At 41.0% G+C, this 21,110-nt stretch overlaps 1 protein-coding gene across 2 annotated transcripts; it reads right to left on the bottom strand.

The window, feature by feature from the left end:
* Positions 1–212: 212 nt before the first annotated feature.
* Positions 213–18,838, bottom strand: LOC307245838 (signal transducer and activator of transcription 5B-like). 2 transcript variants are annotated; one of them, XM_080021531.1, is made up of 19 exons: positions 18,628–18,838; positions 16,757–16,908; positions 15,480–15,636; positions 15,013–15,102; positions 14,137–14,314; positions 13,340–13,470; positions 12,867–13,018; positions 11,877–12,032; positions 11,533–11,712; positions 11,332–11,419; positions 10,836–10,958; positions 10,644–10,736; positions 9,628–9,834; positions 8,534–8,628; positions 8,227–8,369; positions 7,323–7,478; positions 6,989–7,040; positions 6,679–6,783; positions 213–3,848 (listed from the first exon to the last, which is right to left on the bottom strand). In XM_080021531.1, exons 2-19 carry the CDS (start codon positions 16,882–16,884, stop codon positions 3,725–3,727), a joined length of 2,358 nt encoding a protein of 785 aa, XP_079877657.1. In that variant the 5' UTR covers positions 16,885–16,908; positions 18,628–18,838; the 3' UTR covers positions 213–3,724. The 2 variants fall into 2 exon arrangements, 1 of the variants encoding a protein (XP_079877657.1); XR_013844689.1 differs by lacking the exons at positions 213–3,848; positions 6,679–6,783; positions 6,989–7,040 and having other exon boundaries at positions 7,338–7,478; positions 8,227–8,403.
* Positions 18,839–21,110: the final 2,272 nt, after the last annotated feature.

The following is a 21,110-nucleotide window of genomic DNA, read 5'->3' as shown; positions in this document are numbered from 1 at the left end:
TGAGCAGACATTCAATTAACAGCTTGGTGAGATGAAATCACACAGCCCATAATTAAGCAATGAGAGCCAAACCGTTTCAGATGTTGTGAAGAGTCTGTTGATACGGTAACGGGAGAAGGAAATGGGAGGGGGAGGTTCATGGGAGCATTAAAAAAAAAAAAAACAACAAAAACAAACAAAACACAAAAATACTTGCAATTACCATTGTTGGATAATATATAAAACATTTATTTCTTTTTCCATGATGTCAACACAAAACAGAACATATTTAATGGTGAACTGGAGAGGACGCTTCATGAAGGACATTTTACACAGGAACACAATAATTAAGCGATCGGCAAAATCACAAATCAAAGATCGTCGTCCCTATCTAAATTTCCTGTCTAAATACTCGATTTGATCTGGACAGCGTTGCTGCATGAACCGCATCGAATAAATGATGACAGGAGCATGAAAGTGCTCGTTGGCTTAAAGGGAAACTCTGGTATTTTGCAACCTAACCTATTTGTCAGGAGAACCTCGGCGCTCCCAAAGGGCTGGGGAGGGACGGCAGGACCATGGACAGCGCAGCTTGGCAGGGACAGTGCAGTTGGGGGAAGTCATTACTAATCAGTTGCTATTGCTATTCCCAGTCGCTTCGTTCCTGGGAATAGCAAACTCCTGGCAGTTGATTGCAAGTGCGCCACTCACCTGCCTACTTAAGCCTGAGAGTCTCTCCCTAGCAGAGGAAGGTGAGGGGTCGCTCAGCGGTGCTCTCTAAAGCACGTCGAGATCACCGGATGATTCGGTATTAACAACTTTTTTTGCGAGATGAGTTATAGGCCGGAGTTTGGGATAAAGAGAAGGAGACCTTTGAACTAACCACTTCCCGGCTCTAAAGCTAACTGTGTCTTTCCCCTGTCCCGTGTGTCAAAAGTGGACCACCCCCCTAAAAAAGTGAATATCCAGGTCTGGGAAGAACCTTAGTTGATTTATTGAGACCTGACCCTGATCCTTTCCTTTTTGGCAAAAATAAAGCCCCTTTCCCTCATGGAATCTGTAACATTGACGGATAAAAGATATGTGCCAAAGGCAGTGGGTAGTCATTCCCACAGTGGCCTCCTTTAATGGAAAAGTTCTGTATGGAGTCTCATCCCACATACATGACTGTCAAAATACGCAATAATCACGCGAGGCGAGGCAACAGAATCGGTTTTAAGACCAGCGCTTCGTTGCCCGTCTCCCCGCCCCTCTTCCCTCCCCTGACTGAGAAGGGACAGAGCCCCCGCGGTCCCCGGACGCAACAACCCTAACCCGATGTTATTAAATCAGCGTGATCATTTTCAACCTGTCCTCCACTCTCTGCCTCCGGAGAAGGAACCTTCTCCGCCTGTTCTACCTCTCCCTGTCCGCTCCCTCCCTCCCTGCAGCCGGTGGGCAAGTGAAGCGCTTAAGGCAGATGTCAGCACACCGCACCCATAACTCTAAAAGACATCTGGGGTCTGAGTTGCATTTTTTTTTTTAAAAGAATAATATTTAGGAATAGAAGGACCCGTCTCCGTAGCAACTTTGCAGCCAAGCTCTACAGTTCAGACCCTGCATTTTTCCGAATGTTGTTTTTTGTTTGTTTTGTTTTTTAATTCCTGAAAACAATTTTTCTTTTAAACATTTGTACAAAATAAATATTGGTAAAAAACAACTATTTGTGCTTTTATTTGTATTCGGCTCCATCCCAACTTTACGGCAATGTTACTGCACTGCTTCCGTTCCCACACACACTTCTATTCACAGCCGTACCGGCAATTTGCCGGAAATTATACTACTTCAAGAGTGGGGAAATATTGGGAACATCGACACGGATCCCTTCCCCACATGACGCCAATACAGAACATTGCCCGTAGATTGGGGGAAGTGGGAAAGGGGCTTAAGATAAAAACCGAACTTTTTTAAACTGAACACTGTCTCTAGCAATTGTAATTTCAAAAGTGGCAATCGCAGCCGTGGGTGCCACAGATCATTGAACTCAACTTGAGTGAGTGGCAATCACGATCACCGAAAAACACCACCGTGAGTAGGTTAAAGACCAGAGTTTTCCTTTAAGCGATGACTCCATGCATTTTTTTTTTCTCCATTCTTTTTTTTTTTTTTATTAAACCTTGATGTCAAAGTGTGTTTTCCTGAGGTTTGTATGTTATTTACTTCAAGATGAGAGCAAAAGACCTCGCTTCCCACTGACAATCCTTTGCTGCCGTAAGGCACAGAAAGACATGTTTTCAAGGTGCTACTGAGTAAATGACTTTATTTTGCATTTATAGACATCAAATACGAAAAAACGTGTTTTGTTGTTGCTTTGAGTGTTGATAGAACCTGAATTCAATGAATGACCAGGCTGCAGTCGGGGACGACTTTTCGATAGTTCCTAAATTATGACTATTGTCTTTCAGAGGATGTCTTGCCAACAAAACCATGACATCACTGGTTTACAAGGCCAGCGTAGGAAACATGAGCCCATGTGCTGGGTGGATTGCTCTGTCAAAATGAAGCTGGTGTTACTGAAATAAGTACTTTGAACCTGAGGTATAAGCAACTTTCCATAAGGCATTCGCACTGATAAAGCTGAAGGCAAAATGTACAAAGCAGCAAGCTATTCACATTACGGGCTTAAAATGCACACGACATGCAACAGGCTTTCTTCAAAACAAGAATTCCATTTTCCTGGACAATATTATTTTCAGAGCTGAGGTGTTGTGTATGCATTGTTTTTGTAAGTATTCACTGTAGTATATGAGGTACTCAGAAAGAGAACTGTTTATTGTGCTTTAAACTGAAGTATGTGTTGTGAAATTTTACCTAATTAAGTGCTCACTCTTCAAATGACTGTAATTTGACTCATGAAACATCAATCCTGGTCGTAATATTAATGTTTCTTTCCAGACGTCATCAAATCGGCACGTGTGCCTCAGCGCCATCTACTGGTTGTAATCAGCACAAAGCGTGCAGGGAGCATGCTGACGTACATACGTACTTTTAGTGGCTCTCTACGTCACAAAAACTTAAAAAAAGCTAATCCCCACCAACCACCCTGCATTGACTGAGCGGACTATGAAACCACGCCCATTTTCAGATTTGACCTACGCCTCCCTTTTCACACGCCACTTCTTGACATTTTCTTAAATTGTGCAGTGGGTTGAGTGGCTGCCACGGACATATTGGTTTTGACATTACGTTTCCATAAGCGCGAGCGCAGCTTTAAAGCATACCATTCCATATATATATATCTTTTTTTTTTTTTGTAGAAAAATAACAATAGATTTAGGCTTTAAATTTTAGTTGTAGATTATTTTGCTGTAGTAACTGCATTTTATTAAAGAGAAAGTATTTTTAAACAATCTGACCACGCCAGCAAGCTCTGCAACGAGTCACTTTTTTATGATACTAATTTTGTACACATAAAAGGAAAATTGGCAAAGTTATATTTCATGGATTCCAAACTTTAACTTGTACAGACACATAAAAAACAAAATCCCTTTGAGGAGATCTCATGTCTGTGGCAAGCGCTGCTTCTAGTAAACATGACTCCAGGTGGTACAGTACGTTTGTTTGTACGAGCAGGAGCTTTGGGAAAAGTGGATGAGACTGTGGCACTAAAATCTATGGATACATCTACCTCTGTGGCAGACAAAGAGTAAATATTCTTGTCGGCGGGGTGGAGGAGGTATGAGGGGTGGGGGGGGGCGGTCGTCGTTCAGGACTGCTGACTGCTCCACTGGTTGGCCATGGGCCGCCGTAGGAGCTCCTCCACGTGGCGAGCCACGTCCATGGTGTCCTCCAGGTCAAAGTCACCGTCCGCATCCAACATGGCATCGTTCCTGTCAGCGAAGGAGATTGATACGCACGTTGAAACGGATCCATGTGTCAGGATACATGGGATGAGAGATGAGATGATATAAAAGTAGGACAGGGTATTGGGCAGGACCCCACGATTCTATTTCGATATAAAGGCTCATGATTTGATTCAATATCGATTCAATCTGATATTGATAAGAAGGTTTGTGATACAATTCTATATCAATTTACTGACATTTCTATACATAATGAGAATTTCTACCAACTTTTCCGTAAACCATCTGACATACTTTACAAAAATATTTCAAGCAAGAAATTCAGTCTAATACAGAAATTTAATATTTCACTTAAATTGTGACTATGGTGGTTTCGATTTGAGTGGGAAATGGTTTAAATATACTATTAATATTATTATTGGTTCCCTATTGTTATTGTTTGGATTATTATTTAATTATTCTCCTTGGCACTTTTTGGGCTAAAAGTGTCTGGAACAGAACAACCGCTGCAGCTACTTGACATTGTTGAGGTTGAGGTTAGGACGTCGCAGACATCTCTTGGTTCAAGTTTCATCCAAATCGATCCACATATGGAGCAGAATTGAGTGAAAAACCAACTCAAGTCGACTGGAAGTAGCCGAACGTTCGTGTATCACCGACACGCCAATGTTCGACAACTTCTGTTCGTTTGTGGAGTAAGACGCTTTGTATCTTCATCATCCAACTCCTTATAAATGTGCAGGTTGTGGTTCCGAACGTCCATTCGCGGCGTGCGTCGTGTAGGCTCTGTAGTGGTTAGAGGTTACTAACCACGTGTTCCTCCTTACTTTATGGAATTGGAGGAAGGCTTAAATTGTACCCTGAAAATTGTACAACAATCAAAAAATGAGACGTCAACGGTTTCCCGGTTTCATGCAATCGAAACCCAACAGAAAACTTGGACACGAAAAAACCTTAACCTACAGAAAGTCGTCACCACATCGGGCTGAGTCCACCCCAACTGCGCAAGTGCATGATGGGGTTTATGTATTTGGAACGCATCGGAAAACTAGTAACCGGGAAATTGTAAATAATTACAAAAACATGTCAACGCTTTTTGGATTTCATGGAACTAACCCTAACCAATCGTAAAATGTAATCTACAGAAAGGCGTCTCCACTTTAATGACGTAACTAGGTCATTGCTGTCCTATATGTCATCAACCAGTCAAACGTTGGTAAAAACGTCATAAATGCCTCACACGAGACCAAACGTCAACTTTCCGTCATTGTGCCTGCAGCTCTACTTCCACAGAGAACGTGGTGAGTTATAACCATGAGAAGGTTTGGGCCAGAGGCAAAAATGGACGGTTGTTTTAAATAAAATCGTAAACCAAACATGAAGGTGAATCATTTCTTTATTTACCTTTGAGAAGATGGCCTACTTTTTGTAATAAATATAATACAGCTGCCTTCATAAAAATTAGCTTGCTGGACATTGTGTTTTTGTGTTAAATGATTACATATAACACAATGTTTATGAACACTGTTTTATTTGACAACTTAATTTAAGCTGTAAATGTAAATTTTTTTCCACCTCATTTTTTAATGACTAATTTTTAATAATACACAATTATTACATGTGGTGTGATCTCTATAAATACTGTGATTTTTTTTTATTATTTTGACCAGATCTTTTGGACAACTGTTTAATAAAACAATTATCTGACCTGTCTTGTCATCTCTTCTCCCAATTTCCCAATGCGCTCTATTTTACAAATAATAAACAGTTTGACTTTAATATGTTCAACTGGTCTTACATTTACAATTGAAGAATTTGAAATGTTGTAATTAGTGTCAATATTAAAAGATGTGATTTACAGAACCTTGAGAACCTCGAGAACTTGTAATAGCTATAATGTAAAAATGATTGACCTTTTGTCGCAGAATTCATCCATTAGGTCACAGTACACAGGAAAATATCCACCTATACCACAGATTTGGCTCAGAATCAGGCTGAATTTGTGTCATTTGATGCTGGACTATGGAAAATCTGAAAAATGTAATACGTAAAATGTAACACGACTAAAATAGTCCCTGTGTATTGCTGCCTGCAGCTATATTTATGATTATTATTATTATTGTCATTAGCATCATCATCATCATCATTATTATTATTATTATTATTATTATTATTATTATTATTATTATTATTATTATTATTATTATTATTATTATTATTATTATTATTATTATTATTATTACCATCATTATTATTATTGTTTTTATTAAGGGTCCATTCCTATTTTAATTGTTCAGATTTTTATTATTCTCTGAATTTTTCGGGCTAAAAGTGTCTGGAACAGGACAACTGCTAGAGCTATGGACACGGTTGAGGTGTCGTTAAAACCAGGACGTCACAGACCTCTCGTGCTTCAAATTTCATCCAAATCGATCGAGATACGGAGCAGAAAATAGTGAAACACCAACAGGATTTGACTGAAAGTAGCCGAACGTTTGTGCTTCACCGACACGTTCGAAAACTTTTGATAATAATAGTAATGATTCCAATAAAATCCTTTGTTTATTATTTGCACCTCCTGATAGAGCCTTTCTGTTCCGAGCAAATTTTGCTGATGGATGGCTAGATACATTTTTTCCTCTTTTATTGAACATGGTCCACCGCATATCTTGTGTGTTACATAGGGAATCATTTACGGGACTTTTATGAATTTAACGCTCTCGCATGTGTTAAAAACATTTTCTCATTTGCACTACAATAATTTAATGAATCTTTAAATTAATTTCCTCGCTATTAGATTCACAAGGAATGAGTGTCAGGGCAAACTGGCGTATATTTTTCACTTAGTTGTACTCACATGGCAGGGTAGATGCCAAAGTTGTTGGGGTGACCGACAGAGGGAGAAGGTGCCTGGTCCATGTACGTGGGGGTGCTGGTGGGCTCAGGCTTTGGCGTGGTGAATCTAGGAAACAAGTGCGGAACCAGGAAAGAGCTGTGTGACTGAAAAATCCCTGCAATGTACAGAGGACATTTTAAATCCAAAACGTGATTGTGATTTGTAGCTTGCTCATGAAACCTGAACCAATGAGAGCTGTTGTTACACTGGCTTATATGACTGGTGTCTGCGCTAAAGGGTTCAGTGACTTAACACCAAAGGTAAGACCTACTCTGGCACAACTTGCTTGATCTGCGGTTTCACATAGCCGTCAACTGCTTTTGCTGAAAGGAAATTACAAAACATTAGGACGAACACTAACACATTGCCGGCTTTTGCATGTGTAAATTATGTTGTCACAAATGCATAAACGTGCCTGAGCTAATTTACAATGTATTTTAAGCATTGGTACTACAATGGAAGGGTGCATTTGACAAAGACTAAGATATAAACTATATATCAGAAACACATTGCCATCAGTGAGACATGTAATGTTTTCCTTATAAAAGGCTGACTTGTAGCCAGTATAAAAAGTGGTATGGTGGCGTGGCAGCCAAGGTGCTTACAGAGTGGAGGAGTGTAGTACTTGGAGAAGACCTCGTCCTTGGGCCGGTCAGGGTAGAGGAAGAGTAGGTGGTTCAGATCGCTGATCCGGTCGGCCAGAGAGCGAATGGAGAAGTCCTTGGTGGTATACGGCAGGAGGTTCCAGACCAGCCGCTCCCCTAGTACGCAAACAGATGGGAGATAATTGTTACGTATTAATTGTTCAAATAATCTTTCATTCGATAAGCGCCCTATTTGGATTAAATACTGTTAAATAGAATTTCTTCTGGTGTTTTTACTGTTGCTCCTAACCCATATTAGCAGGACTAGTCGTCACTTCTCCTTCCAGCCACTAGATGTGATGTGACATTTAGATGTGACCCTGTATTAGCGAGATCTTTAAAGAAACCCTGTTGCAAATGAACAGTCTCTCTAGACCTATTTTTGCAATATTTTCCGCAATAAATGACTAAATCAACCCCTTCCCTGAGAAGACAGCCTACATGAGAAGACATCACCAGCAGCGCCAGTGCACTGGCATATAGGACTAGTTTTATTTGGTGCGTATCGTAGTTGAATTGAAAGTTAATTTTATATACATAATACCAAAAGGACAGTATTTTACTTTTTGTAACATTAAGTGCATGGTTCTTTTTAGAAAGCAAAGGTAAAAAAAAACCAATAAGAAATTATCAAAATAGTTTCTCAAGATATGAAAAAGGCCATCGCAAAAGCAACCATTTTTGGCCACAACAAACACAAGACAACTCTGTAGGAATCCGAAAAGGAACTGAACCTAGGCTCCCCTGTTTCATCGCAATCAGCCCAAAGACACCATTGATTTTGAAGTTGCAGCGTCTATAAACCCGCTCGCCCCCCTACGATGAAATCCTTTTGCCAAATAGTTTCTGCTGAGTCGTGCATTACCCGTCTTATTGGGGTTCTCGGCCACCCAGGCGATGGTGATGCCTCCTATTTCAGAATCGCTGAAACGTAGCAGGAAGGTGCCATTGGGTTTGGACAGCAGCATGTCCTGGGCCTGCTGCTTGTTGACAAAGCCCATAATGGCCCTGGGAAGAGACACGAGCAGTCAGCCTCCGTCCTCTTTGACATGTGGGGAGAATACTGTCAGTATACTGTCAGTACTGCATTACATTACATTTACATCATCCTTTTATGTCCAAAACATCTTACAATCCAAATCCAATAGCTACGTATCTTTATCTGCCATTACCCATCATTCCAGTGCGGCTTGAGATGTTTCTTCATGAGCTCCACCACTCCGTCAAACCACTGCCAGAAAGTGAAGTTACGCCCAGGCAAGCTTTCCTGTGATGTAGAGGATTTTGTTTTAGGAATCTTTTTTTTTCAACTTGTAGTATAGGGTTAAATATATAAATACATGTAAATATAAATCTATAAATTAGTAAATAAACGCCCGACAGCCTCCATACCTCCGCCCGACAGACCGGGCAGAGGTGTGCCCGGTGGCCGAGGAGGGATCTTTAATTATGATTCATGTGATCTTTTATCACTTTCATTGCACATCGGGGTTACATGAGACTCCTCTGACTCCTTTGTGAAGTTGCCATTTTCAAACACGCAAAGTGAGAAAGCGACCGGCGCAGCTAAGCATTTTCCTAGGTCTTAAGATGGTAAATTTGCCAGAACAGATTTTTATTATAGGCTTATTATTTATTTTTCCTTCCCCGCGCTGTACTGTCCGCTGCTTAACGGTTGCAGGAGGCCAGAGTGCGGGTAGGGGTGCCCCTTGCCCGCTCGGTCTGTTTATCTATTTATCTGTCTATTGTTTATTTTAGGTGCGCCTCGCTCAGCTGGGGGCACAATTCCGAGATTTTGTGTGGCCCTAATACTCTTTTATTGTCGATTTATTGAATGTATTTATTTTCCTGCGTGAGTAACGTGCACTCAGTCACTCCCTCCCACCGTCGATGAACAGTCACTCCCCCCGGGTGTGTGAACATTATGTGCGCTGTGGTCCAGTCCGTGATAATAAAAAGGTTTGGGTACCCCTGATTAGACCAAAGTTCATCTGTTAAACGGATGCTTTCGGATTTCAATGTGCAATCTGTGAGGTGGCAAATTCAAATAATGCTGAAGTACATTTTGTTAACTGTATAATATGAAAACCAAACCTGAGGGTCCCTAAAAGTACAATGGACTGTCATTCTACTTTTTAGTGTATAATGAACTTTAAGCCTCTACTAAACATGGACCTTAGGAATATAGTACTCCTTGTGGTTCTGAATGTAAGAAACAGCCATAATTTCAACACTTCTAAAGCCAAACATGGGACTTGGCTCTCACTCGGTTGAACTGCGCCCAGGAGATGGTGATGTTGCGGTAGTCCTCAGGATTGTTGCTGCTGCACGGAAAGGCCTTCTGCGCCAAGAAGACCAGGTTGTCGTCCGTCAGGCCACGGCCACTGTGCATCTCTGCCTTGTACTTCATGTCCAGGGCCTCGCAGAGCTGTGGCCACAGCATCTTGTCCGGCACAATGAATGGCACCCTGCCCTGAGGTGATGGGAAGGGAGGGATCAGAGGTCAAAACTAGAACCCGACCAAGGCCAGATTTTTGGGTCTGATGCCGATCTCGACTCTGGAGAGTACTCTCCCACCGATGACCAATGTTTTGACCGATATTTTGTCAAAAATCGCAAAATGCTCAAATCAATTTCAAAAACTGGATTTATAATGCCTAGTCGAACTTTGCGCTTATTTTGGTGAGTAACTTAAAAGTAGTGTAAAACAGACAAGCACAGGATAAATAATTGTGTTTTTTTGTTTATTATACCTATTTAAAAAACGGGACATATCGGCTGCATAACTGCCGATCCCGATGTGGGATATTTAAATTCACTATTATTTCTCTAACAATAGTCTCAACTGGTCAATCACATGCCATCTTGAAATGTGAAAAATTGTTCATCAGAAGAGATTTCTATGGAAAGGCAACTCACCGTAGGAGGTATAGTTTGTTTTGTTTTGTTTGGAGGAACAGGGAACCGAAAATTGCATGCACCTCGCGGGCAGGCACAACTCGCCAAGACACCGGTACTCCCAGAATTCACATGTTAACCTCTTTTCACCAAAGAGGTAAAGTACTTTGGTCTAAATGGTCTGTTATTCTTTTAGGTTTTGTTACCTTGTAGGGCTTTATTTTTTTTAAATAGGGAAATTAGTTTGGTTGAACTGTTCAGTAACTTGTAAAATAGTCTTAAAAACCAACATGAAAAAAGAATCGTGATAAAATTGAGGATCGTAATCCTGCCTGAAAGAAATTGTGATATGATATTTTTTCCATATTCCCACGACTAACTCACCGGCTCAGCGAAAGCGTTGTCCCACAAAACTGTTGCTGTGGCGTTGTGGTCTTGGCTACCATGGACGATTACCACAACAGGCAGGGATAAAGTCTGCAATTAAAACAAAAAAAGTTGATAGGTAGAGAAGACTAAATAGTAATTGAGCTTGATTATTTCATATTTTAGACCTGTAAGGGTTAACCGCATTACCTTTACGTGGAACACCAGCTCGTTGCCCCCGACGCTGAACTGGGACTCAAACAAAACAGTGAACTTCTCCTCCGTGACCGACTCGGCACCGCGTCGGTCCGACCGCTTGATCCGTTTCAGAGACTGCAGAAACACAAAAACACACCAACAAATGTTAACAAAAAACAAAAAACAAGGACAGCATACATCCAATTGAGACAAGAAACATTAGCATCCAAATAGAATAAAGAAAGTTCAGCCAAATGTACCATTTCAGTGTAAATTTAAGGACCGTAGCAGTATTAAATTCAGTTTTAGCCTGTCTAGTCACCACACACATTTTAAATTGACCATTTTCTGGATGATAGTTTAAATTTTTTGATTAAAATGTAATTTAAAAAAATTCTACAGAAAAAATAAGTATAATTGACATAAGTATGTGTTCCAGCTGTATTCTGCCCTAAGGAGACTTTTCCCTTCAATCATATGCAACAGTCAAATGACCATACCAACTCACCATGTTCCTGAAGTGGGCACTCAGAGTCCCTGTGGCCTGGTGATACTCCATCACACAGTTGTTGTTGAGGATCTCCCCACTGCTGTCGCTACGACAGTGAATTAGAGGGAAAGCAAAGTTTTCAAAATGATCTCTCAAGATTTAGAAACTCTCCTGAGAAATCCTCTCAACTCAAATCCCTGCTGCCTGTGGTCCCCTTACTTGCGCGTGCTCTCGTTCTTGAGCAGCGCTTTGGCCTGCTGCTCGCTGATAATCACAGCCTTGACCTGCGGAGGGTTCATGTGGACGTTCAGCTTCCCGCCGACCAGCAAGCGCACGGTGGCCGCAAATTTGGTTTGGGTTTTCAGAACTTGCGGCGGCTGCTTCTCAATGATGAAGGTACTGTAGGGCAGAAGGGAAATAATTAATGGCTGGATGGAAGGTGGATCACTGTCCCTCTTACCCCCTCCTACCTCCTAGAGTAATTATGTTTGAAGGTATTTATACTTTTACTTTCAGAGATTCTCGCCCGATGTGTGCAATTTCTAAACACAGATCGTTAGTACCTGGTGACCAGAGCGGAGATGATGTCAGTGATGTCTGCGTTGAGCTTGCTCAGCAGTTCCTCCATGGGGCCCGGAAGGGGCAGCTGCTGGGTCAGGTGCTCGCAGCGGCGGATCTGCTGCCTGTTCTGCCAGATCAGGTCTGCCAGCTTCTCACACCTGGTGGACGCACAGGAGCAAATGGGGCAACTGCCATTACAATCATGACAATGACCAAGGCTATCAGAACGTGCTAATATACCCTGTTAGCATAAGTTCCCTTTCCACGGTCAGGCCAGATGGTTCTCAGCACGGTTGGTAACGGTTATGGGCTCCGTTCCACTACGTACGGTTTGGCATGGAACGGCGGCGGAGGCTAATGATGTAATTGTTTGCTGATTGGTTTTCATCATCATACATGTTACCTTATTTTTTCCAATGGACATGTTTTATTGATACGTCAACAAACAAATAGCGGGTAGCTGGTAATCAAAATGATATAAGCTGCGTAGATGTGAAGGCTGGTTACGTACATAAATGAACAGAGCGGCAAGAAAAAAAAATCGGAGAAACTCAAACAAATCTAAATTCTCCATTGCGAAAGAGGTTCTTCGGGAATTACTGGTGCTGATTCGGCTCCACCGCTGGTGGAAACACAAACCATAACCAAGAACAAGCGAGCTTATCGGCGCAACTCAGTTCGGCATGGTAGCACTCAGAACACCTCAGAACGATAGTGGAAATGAGGCTATAGACCTATATAGAACGACAGGATATTCCTCGACAATTTCTAAATGTAATTCAATAAAACCCATTTTAGACTTTGGTTATCTTGTTTGTTCACATTTCGCATTCCAATGTGGGAGTGCTAACATTATTTATTTTGGTAAATAATAATTTTGGTATAATAGTACTCAACACAGCCAAAACATTTAAACAAAAGCATAAATAGATCCTGCTTGTTATTACTCTTGATTAGGAGCTAAAGGCCTAGAAACATTCAACATGATTAACCACGACTGGAGAACGTCCAGCCCCCCCTCAGGCGGGCCCCCGTTGCCAGCCAGTTGCTGCCTCCTCTTCCACTGGATCAGCTCCTCGTCCAGGATCAAAGTCTGCTGCTTCCTCAGGAGGGACAGGCTCTTCTGGTGCTGCTCTGACAGGTCCTGCACAGAAGAGCCATCAGACATAATAATAACAATAATAATACCAGATAGATGCAGATCTATGGTGCAGATAGATGGTGAGGTGATGGTGGGAAAGTCAATACTGAATCAAATCTTGACCCTTTGTATCAAAATCTAATTGTGAGATCCTGTCCAATACCCAGCCCTAAAAATGCTTGAATTCTCCAAAATGATATTATTGGTTGATAGTTCACATACTGTTAGATAAATACACCAGTGTCACGTTATTTGAACAGTACCTCAAAGTATTTGGGGTAAACTTCATTGCTATCGTGTGATATTTGTGCTCTGCATTCCTACCAGCCTGTACTTCTGGAGGGTGCTGGCCTCTCTGGTGAGCCAGGCCTCCACGGTGGCCCTCTTGCTCTGCAGGTTGCCCTCCCTCTGGGTACGCTCAGCGGGGGGCAGTGACGCCAGGCTGCTCAGCTGGGCTACAGGAGGTCAAGGGAAGGTTATTGAACGCCAGTCACCAGTTAAACACTGGCAAGGAATCTATCGGCTGCAGTTCCATTTATATATACATTATAAACAACTTGCCAAAGCGGCTGTTTAAGTATGGAAAACAGCAGGCCCTGTGCCAGTGGATTTGAGTAGAAGATGGAATGACCGTCCCTCTGATCATGAGCATGACAGTCCCTCTGATCATGAGCTCCAACTGTTTTCTTTTTGTTGAGCTACAATTCCCACAGTTTCTACATGTGTTGATGTCTACAACGCTATTTAAGTGACGGGTTCACAACATTTTCTCCTCGGAAACCCCCTTAAAAAAACCTGACTCAATCTGAGACCCCCCCATGTATTATTCATGTATTCATTAGCAGTCAGTGGTTGTCTTTGTCTGAACTGGATCTATTTTTAAGGTAGAGGGAGCAAGATTTCTAGGGCATAACATTTTTGAGCCAATATTTGACTATAATCATACATACATGTTTACAATCGCCCAAGGCCTTGTGACCCCTACAGGGGGCAATAACACAAGTACCTGTACTTCCACTCCTATTATCCTTCAACTTTCAGGCTTTAGTAGTTTTAATATAGTTGTACTGTAATACTTTAATAAGAACATTGAGTAAACGTGTCCATCCCTCACTCTTTACCTTGGATGCGAAGGTTCTCCTGGTACTGAATGATGAAGTACTCCTGGCTGTGCTGCAGCTTGCGGAGTTCGTTCTCCGTCTCCTGCGTGGCCAGACGAAGCTCCTCGAAGGCCTGGTTGATCTGCTGGTGGCGCTGGGACTGGCTGTCCATGGCTGTAGGGCCACCACCAGAGCTGGCCTAGGAGTTGAAAACAACAACAAAAAAAAACAGATAGATACCAGTTGCATACACTAGAAAAAAAGATGATAAGCACTGAAGATGATATGCACTGAAATACAATACAATATGCTCAAAAGTGGCCGCTCAGTGGCCAATTCCTATGTGCATCAGTTTCCATTTTATTATGCAGCACAACTTGAATCCCACTAGACCAAGGTTACGTAAGCTGTGTGACTGGGGCCAAAAAAAAAACATGTTTTTCAAATTATCACAGATTATCACTTTAACATTTGGGACACCTACTGTGGGAGGTTGCTGAGTGAAAGTCCACAAAGCTTTCTTGTAGTGAATATACAACCCAAGGTTTATTGTGGGTAACAGCAGTTTATTACACACCGGTTACCCATGTATGTGTTTAGCCATGCATTTTTTCAAACCGCCCTGAAGTGAGATGCAATTCATTTGACGATAAATTACACATAAGAGATCTTGACATTTTGCAAAAAAAATTAACGAACCTTGGTAAAGGCTTTTGTGTTACAGGCAAAAGCAAAGTGACAGCCATTTTGAAAAGGGTAGGAGAGAACCTGTGTGTGAATCTACAAATAACAGAACTTTAGGTATTCTGTCAAATAAATAAATAAAAAATAAATGGATGAACAAAAAATGTAACAATAGACATAAACACTTCCAATTTTCCATCCCAGGCAACTCACATTTGTGGCTTCTTGCACGAGCCTCTGCTCTGAGTGGAGAATGTGTTTGATGCAGCGAACAAGCTCCAGAGGACAGCGGTCATAAGTGCTCTGGGGAGGACACACACACAAACACACAAATATAGAGCTTCAGGATAATTCATCCACAATAGCCACATGTACCGTTATTCATCGGCATCATATTGTCACATGATTAAAACATTATTCTATGGGGATTTACAATGTTGTAGGCCTGTGCTGACTTTACATCAGATTAATTTTTAAAAGCAATTGTTGCACGCAAATGATACGTTTTCGAACCAAATCAACAGCCTGCGCAAGCACAAAATTATAGCCATAATGTTGAGGTTCATGGTGAAGGTTAAAGTTTTGACCTCATACTGTGAGAGCTTCAGTGACAGTCTCAGCAGCCACAAGTCAAGATGCCCTGGTCTTGCCAATGTGGTATTCCCCTTGCTGTGTCTCACCTTCAGCTGCGTGGCGTAGTGACCCAGCTTAATCTTGAGCAGGAAGCCGTCCTCTCCCACTTGATGCTGGGCTTTTTTCTGCAGCTCTGCCACCATGTTGTCCAGCAGCCGCTTGGCCTTCACCTCCTCTGCTGGATTGTCCAGCTCCACCGCGTCCCTGGTAGAGGCAGAGCTACATTTACTCGGCCTTCCTGGATTATGGCGTAGGCTAGTTGCAATACTTATAATTTAAAAAATAAATAAAATATAATTTAATACACGTGTTCCAATTTTCCGAACTGCTGATCATTTACTTTTTGTGAATCCAATTTTAAGAATTTTGAGACTCCTTTCCAACGCTGTGTCCATTGCAATCCACCAATGGGGCTGTTGATGCTGCAATGTGGGCAAAATGATCATGACCTTTGATGCTTGATTCTGTAGCCTATGTGTTGCTGTTTTTATCAGATTGCATAATTTCTCCCCCTGGTGTGGACATGCAAGTTTTCCGGTGAGAATTTTGTTTAGAACCCAGAGAAGATATTTGTTTAAGTGGGACGTGCAAAGTGAAACAATAAGCCTTTTTAATTTAGAATGGAACTCAATTGTTTTTTTGTCCTCAATATTTATGAACACAACCAATACTTTAGTAAGAAACACAACCAGGGGTAAGAAAACAAAGATGGCAGATTGGTATTAACGTCATCAACCAAGGGAAAAACCTAAGTCCTAAATTGGAGTTTACTCATGCAAGAAAAGTTGTATTTTTAATACTCCCCGTGCTCAGGGTCCTTGTCTGAGCAACTCTAGGCACTTGTTTACACAATTCCTTTCGACCCTGCATATTCTTCACCTTTGTGATATAGTAAATTTCCAAATCAAATCGGATTTAGTTTGGTTTTATACCAGACGGTGATTTTCATTTTTTCCACACCGGGGGTAAGGGGTTTATAAAGTAATAATTCACCCTAATCCGGAAAGGAAAGGCACTAGTGGTGCAGTTAGTTTTTCTAATCTGGTGTCTGGATTCTACACTGTTTGGTGTCTGTAGGGTTTACATAATGCAAGCTGCAATACAGAACAAAAGACGTTTTCACAAAACACACCAACACTTACTGACCATCAGGGCAGTTAAAATGATAGAAAGTGACAGATAACCACTTTAAACAGCATAATCAAGTTGTTTATGAGAGAGGCATTCTGTCCACATGGCGCGCTTGTAATCCTGAGTTGTTCTCGACTCCTCAGGACAAGGATCCACTAAAAGAAATAAAGATAAAAATTTGAATATAAAATACCAGAGCTGGCCTTCGATCCACTGTGCGAGGTAGTGCCGCACCTCGATGGGAAAGTGCTGTCCGTAGAGCGCCTGCATCTCATGCAGGGCCTCGCCCTGCAGCTGCTGGGCCTGGATCCACATCGCCATGGTGCTGCCCTCGCTCAGAGCTCCCTGGAGCAGGGGAGGTGAGAGGGAGAGGAAGGTGAGGAGGAGGAGGGGGAAGGTGAGATGGGCAAGCAGAAAAGGAGAGAGCATGAGGAGCGAGAAAAACAGGATGAATGAAAGTCATCCATCACCACCCCAGAGTTTGAAGGGTACAATGGTGTAGTGCTTTCACCGAGACGCCTTTTTTTTTTCTCCTTCCGTGGGCTATTTCGTATCGCGAAATGTTGTTATTCCGAGCAAGTTGATGTTTTTTTTTCAAGAATATCCTGCTTTTACGAGAAAAGGATATATTATGTTGCTATAGAAACAACAGTGTAGGCACCGTGTAATGATCAACAGCGGTGAAGAAGTAGGACGGAGTCAGCCAAACCCATTTAATATTGCGTGGTGCATCTATTTGTTTACAGTGCGGGGTAATAGCGGAATCGACTGGGCTGCCGAGTTAATAATCCATGACAAAATCCAGTCCCAGCACAGTCCAGGTAATACGTTGTTTCTGAGCGTGGGAACGGTTTGATTTAGCACAGCTACATCTGTACCAGCTGCTTCTGTCATTACACATCATGCAATACCATATCAATAAATGCCGCCTTGCTGCAAACGCTGTCGGCCCCGTGGCGGAGTTTCCTATTTAAAAAATATATAATGAAGCACTAAGTAATACCCTTTAAGACGTTTTTTTTAAAGAGGATTATTATTATTATTTTTTTTTTTCTTCCAATATTTAAGACAGGTTTTTGGAACAAATCGTCTCCCTCTTATTCAGTGGAGTATCCCGGGCATAAGGGCAAGTGCTACATATTTGTTTCAGAGCAGGTTATGAAGGAGTTATAGAGCACCAGTTCCCTTTTTAAAGGTCAGATAGCAAGTAAAGTGATAAGAACTGGAATCAATCTAACCGGTACCTTTTTGTTTCTCCACACAACTCCGGGCAAGTACAGTTGGATCTCTCTCTCTCTCTCTCTCTAAAGGTACTGTAGGTATTGGGTTTTTAAAGATACCGAGACGTTGACTGTGATGCCGATTGACTCACACTGTATAGATTTTTTTTTTTAAAAGAGCAAGACCTCAACATGTAAGACCGTTCGACTGCTTTTCAGACCTTCCACTCGTGAAACTGAATCCAAGACTCTCCAAGGAGCTGCAGACAACCCTGCGTGATGTGATGTTTACACGAAATTACGACACGTTTTTTTGTTTTTTTTTACACCGTTATTACGATACAGGCGATACGTGTCGGTGGTTATTTACGCTTAAAAATGTGTAAACTGTGAATAACAGAATGACGTCCCGTTATACAATAAATCCCGTTCAAGCGACAATTCCGGGTGAGTTGAGTCGCGTCAGAGCTGAGAAATGTTAACAGTTCTTCGGGGGCCAAACTTTCTGCTTAGCAAGCTAATGCTAACGCGTTCCCACTGCGGGTGACATTTTGGACAGCCCGTTTGTTTGTCTGCGGATAGCAACCAGGCAAAACGACATTCGAGTTAATGTTCATTCTGACAAACATAAATTGGGGTTGTTTTTTTTGTGCAAAACAGAAACACGGTCGGACTTCGTTAGTTTCCCCCGCGGGGCGGACGACACGGCGTAGCGGGCTAACCAGCCAGCTAGCTAGCTAGCTAGCGCTTGACAGCGCTACTCCGAGCTGGGCGGCTGCAAACTGTTGCGCTTATCGCCCCGAACTTCCCGGCCCAGCTCCGTTCCGTGCCGCCGTTCACTCACCGTGAAGAGACCGCGGACCAGAAGCTACGTCCGCACCATGGGACGGGCGGCGCGCGGCGGGCTCACCAGGGGGGTCTTTACAAAGTGCGTTTAACCTTCTCGGAGCTGTCACATTGCGCACACGGGGGTGGCCTCTGGCTCTCTGGCGCCGCAGACAGCTGGTCGCTAGTGCGGTTTCACCCCGTCCTCACTACCGCCACCCTGCTCCCGGTCCCAGCCGCCCGGGGGGTAGGGAGGGAGGGAGGGAGGGAGGGGGGGGGGCGCGCACACGCTCCGGGCTGCCCCCCTGCTTCAATGACACTTTTGGTTGTTTGGTTGTTTTGCGTCGTGCGGATCCGGACCGTTATCTCACCTGGTTCGGAGCAGCCTTTGGCCTGGACATGGTGCGGGCGCTGGCAGCCAGTCAACGAGATGCTGAGGCGGGGAGCGCGTCTCCTCTGTGCGCCACCTCAGAAAGCATCCCAGCAGTGTATCCATACACCGCCCTGTGCAATGCGATATGTTCCGAATAGAATCCCTGTCCAATAGCATATAGTAGCATGTCTTTGTAATAAAATCAAATACATGCATAAGATATTTATAAAAGAATCTCATAATAGAAAATAATATAATCCCTGTCCAATAGCATATATTAAAATGTCTTTATAATATAATCAAATCCATACGTAAGAGATTTATAATAGAATCTCATAATATAAAATAATAGAATCCCCTTCCAATAGTATATGGTAGAATGTCTTTATAATATTATCAAATCCATGCATAATAGATTTATAATAGAATCTCATAATAGAAAATAATATAATCCCTGTCCAATAGCATATAGTAGAATGTCTTTATGATATAATCAAATCCATGCATAATAGATTAATAATAGAATCTCATAACACAAATTAATATAATCCCTGTCCAATAGCATATATCATAATGTGTTTATAATATAATCAAATACATACGTAATAGATTTATAATAGAATCTCATAATATAAAATAATAAAATCCCTGTCCAATAGCATATAGTAGAATGTCTTTATAATATAATCAAATCCATGCGTAGTAGATTCATAATAGAATCTCATAATAGAAAATAATAGAATCCCCTTCCAATAGTATATGGTAGAATGTCTTTATAATATTATCAAATCCATGCATAATAGATTTATAATAGAATCTCATAATAGAAAATAATAGAATCCCTGTCCAGTAGTATATACTGTATTAGAATGTCTTTATGATGTAATCAAATCATGCATTCTAGATTTATAATAGAATCTCACAATAGAACATAATATAATCCCTGTCCAATAGCATATAGTAGAATGTCTTTATGATATAATCAAATCCATGCAAAATAGATTTATAATAGAATCGCATAATAGAATTCCTGTCCAATAGCATATAGTAGAATGTCTTGATAATATGATCAAATCCATGGATAATAAATGTATAATAGAATCTCATAATAGAAAACAATAGAATAGCTGTCCAATATCATATAGTAGAATTTCTTTATAATATAATCAATAATATGCATAAAATATTTAAAATAGAATCTCATAATAGAAAATAATAGAATCCCTGTCCGATAGCATATAGTGGAATGTCTTTATGACATAATCAAATCCATGCATAATAGATTTATAATAGAATGGCATAATAGAAAATAATAGAATCCCTGTCCAATAGCATATAGTAGAATGTCTTGATAATATAATCAAATCCATGCATAATACATTTAGAACAGAATCTCCTAATAGAAAACAATAGAATAGCTGTCCAATATCATATAGTAGAATGTCTTTATAATATAATCAAATACATGCGTTATAGATTTATAATAGAATCTCATAATAGAAAATAATAGAATCCCTGTCTAATAGCATATTGTAGAATGTCTTTATAATATAATCAAATCCATGCATAATAGATTATAATTTAATCAAATCCATGCAGGATTTATAATAGAATCTCATAGTAGCATAATCACAATAAAACAACAGGAATATAATCCAAATAGAATACAATAGAATATAATAGAATAGAATAGAATCCCTGTAGAAAGTAATGTAATCCCTGTAGAATAAAATTCCTTTATAATAGAATATAATACATTCCCTGTAGAATGCAATAGACTCCAAGCATAATAAAATATAATAGAATATCATAATCATAATAAAACACAATAGAATATTGTTCCTATATAATAGCAAGGAATACAATCCCTTTAGAATAGAATAGAATCCCTGTAGAATAGAATATAAATCATGAAGAATAGAATGTAATCCCTGTATAATACAATTCCAGTATACTAAAATACAGTCCCTGTAGAATATAACAGACTCCATGCGATAGAATATGATAGAATCATTGCAGAATTGGGAAATGATGAAAGATAACCAATATATGTTTGTTTTGTTTTTTTTTTTATTTATATGCACACATCAGAATCCTGCAACGATTGTCTAATTTGCTTGAACTTTTTG

The sequence above is a fragment of the Zeus faber genome, assembly GCF_960531495.2.
Source record: "Zeus faber genome assembly, chromosome: 20".
Taxonomy (NCBI): Eukaryota; Metazoa; Chordata; class Actinopteri; order Zeiformes; family Zeidae; genus Zeus; species Zeus faber.
Note: the sequence above shows the minus strand (reverse complement) of the source record. Positions and strands in the feature narration are given on the sequence as shown.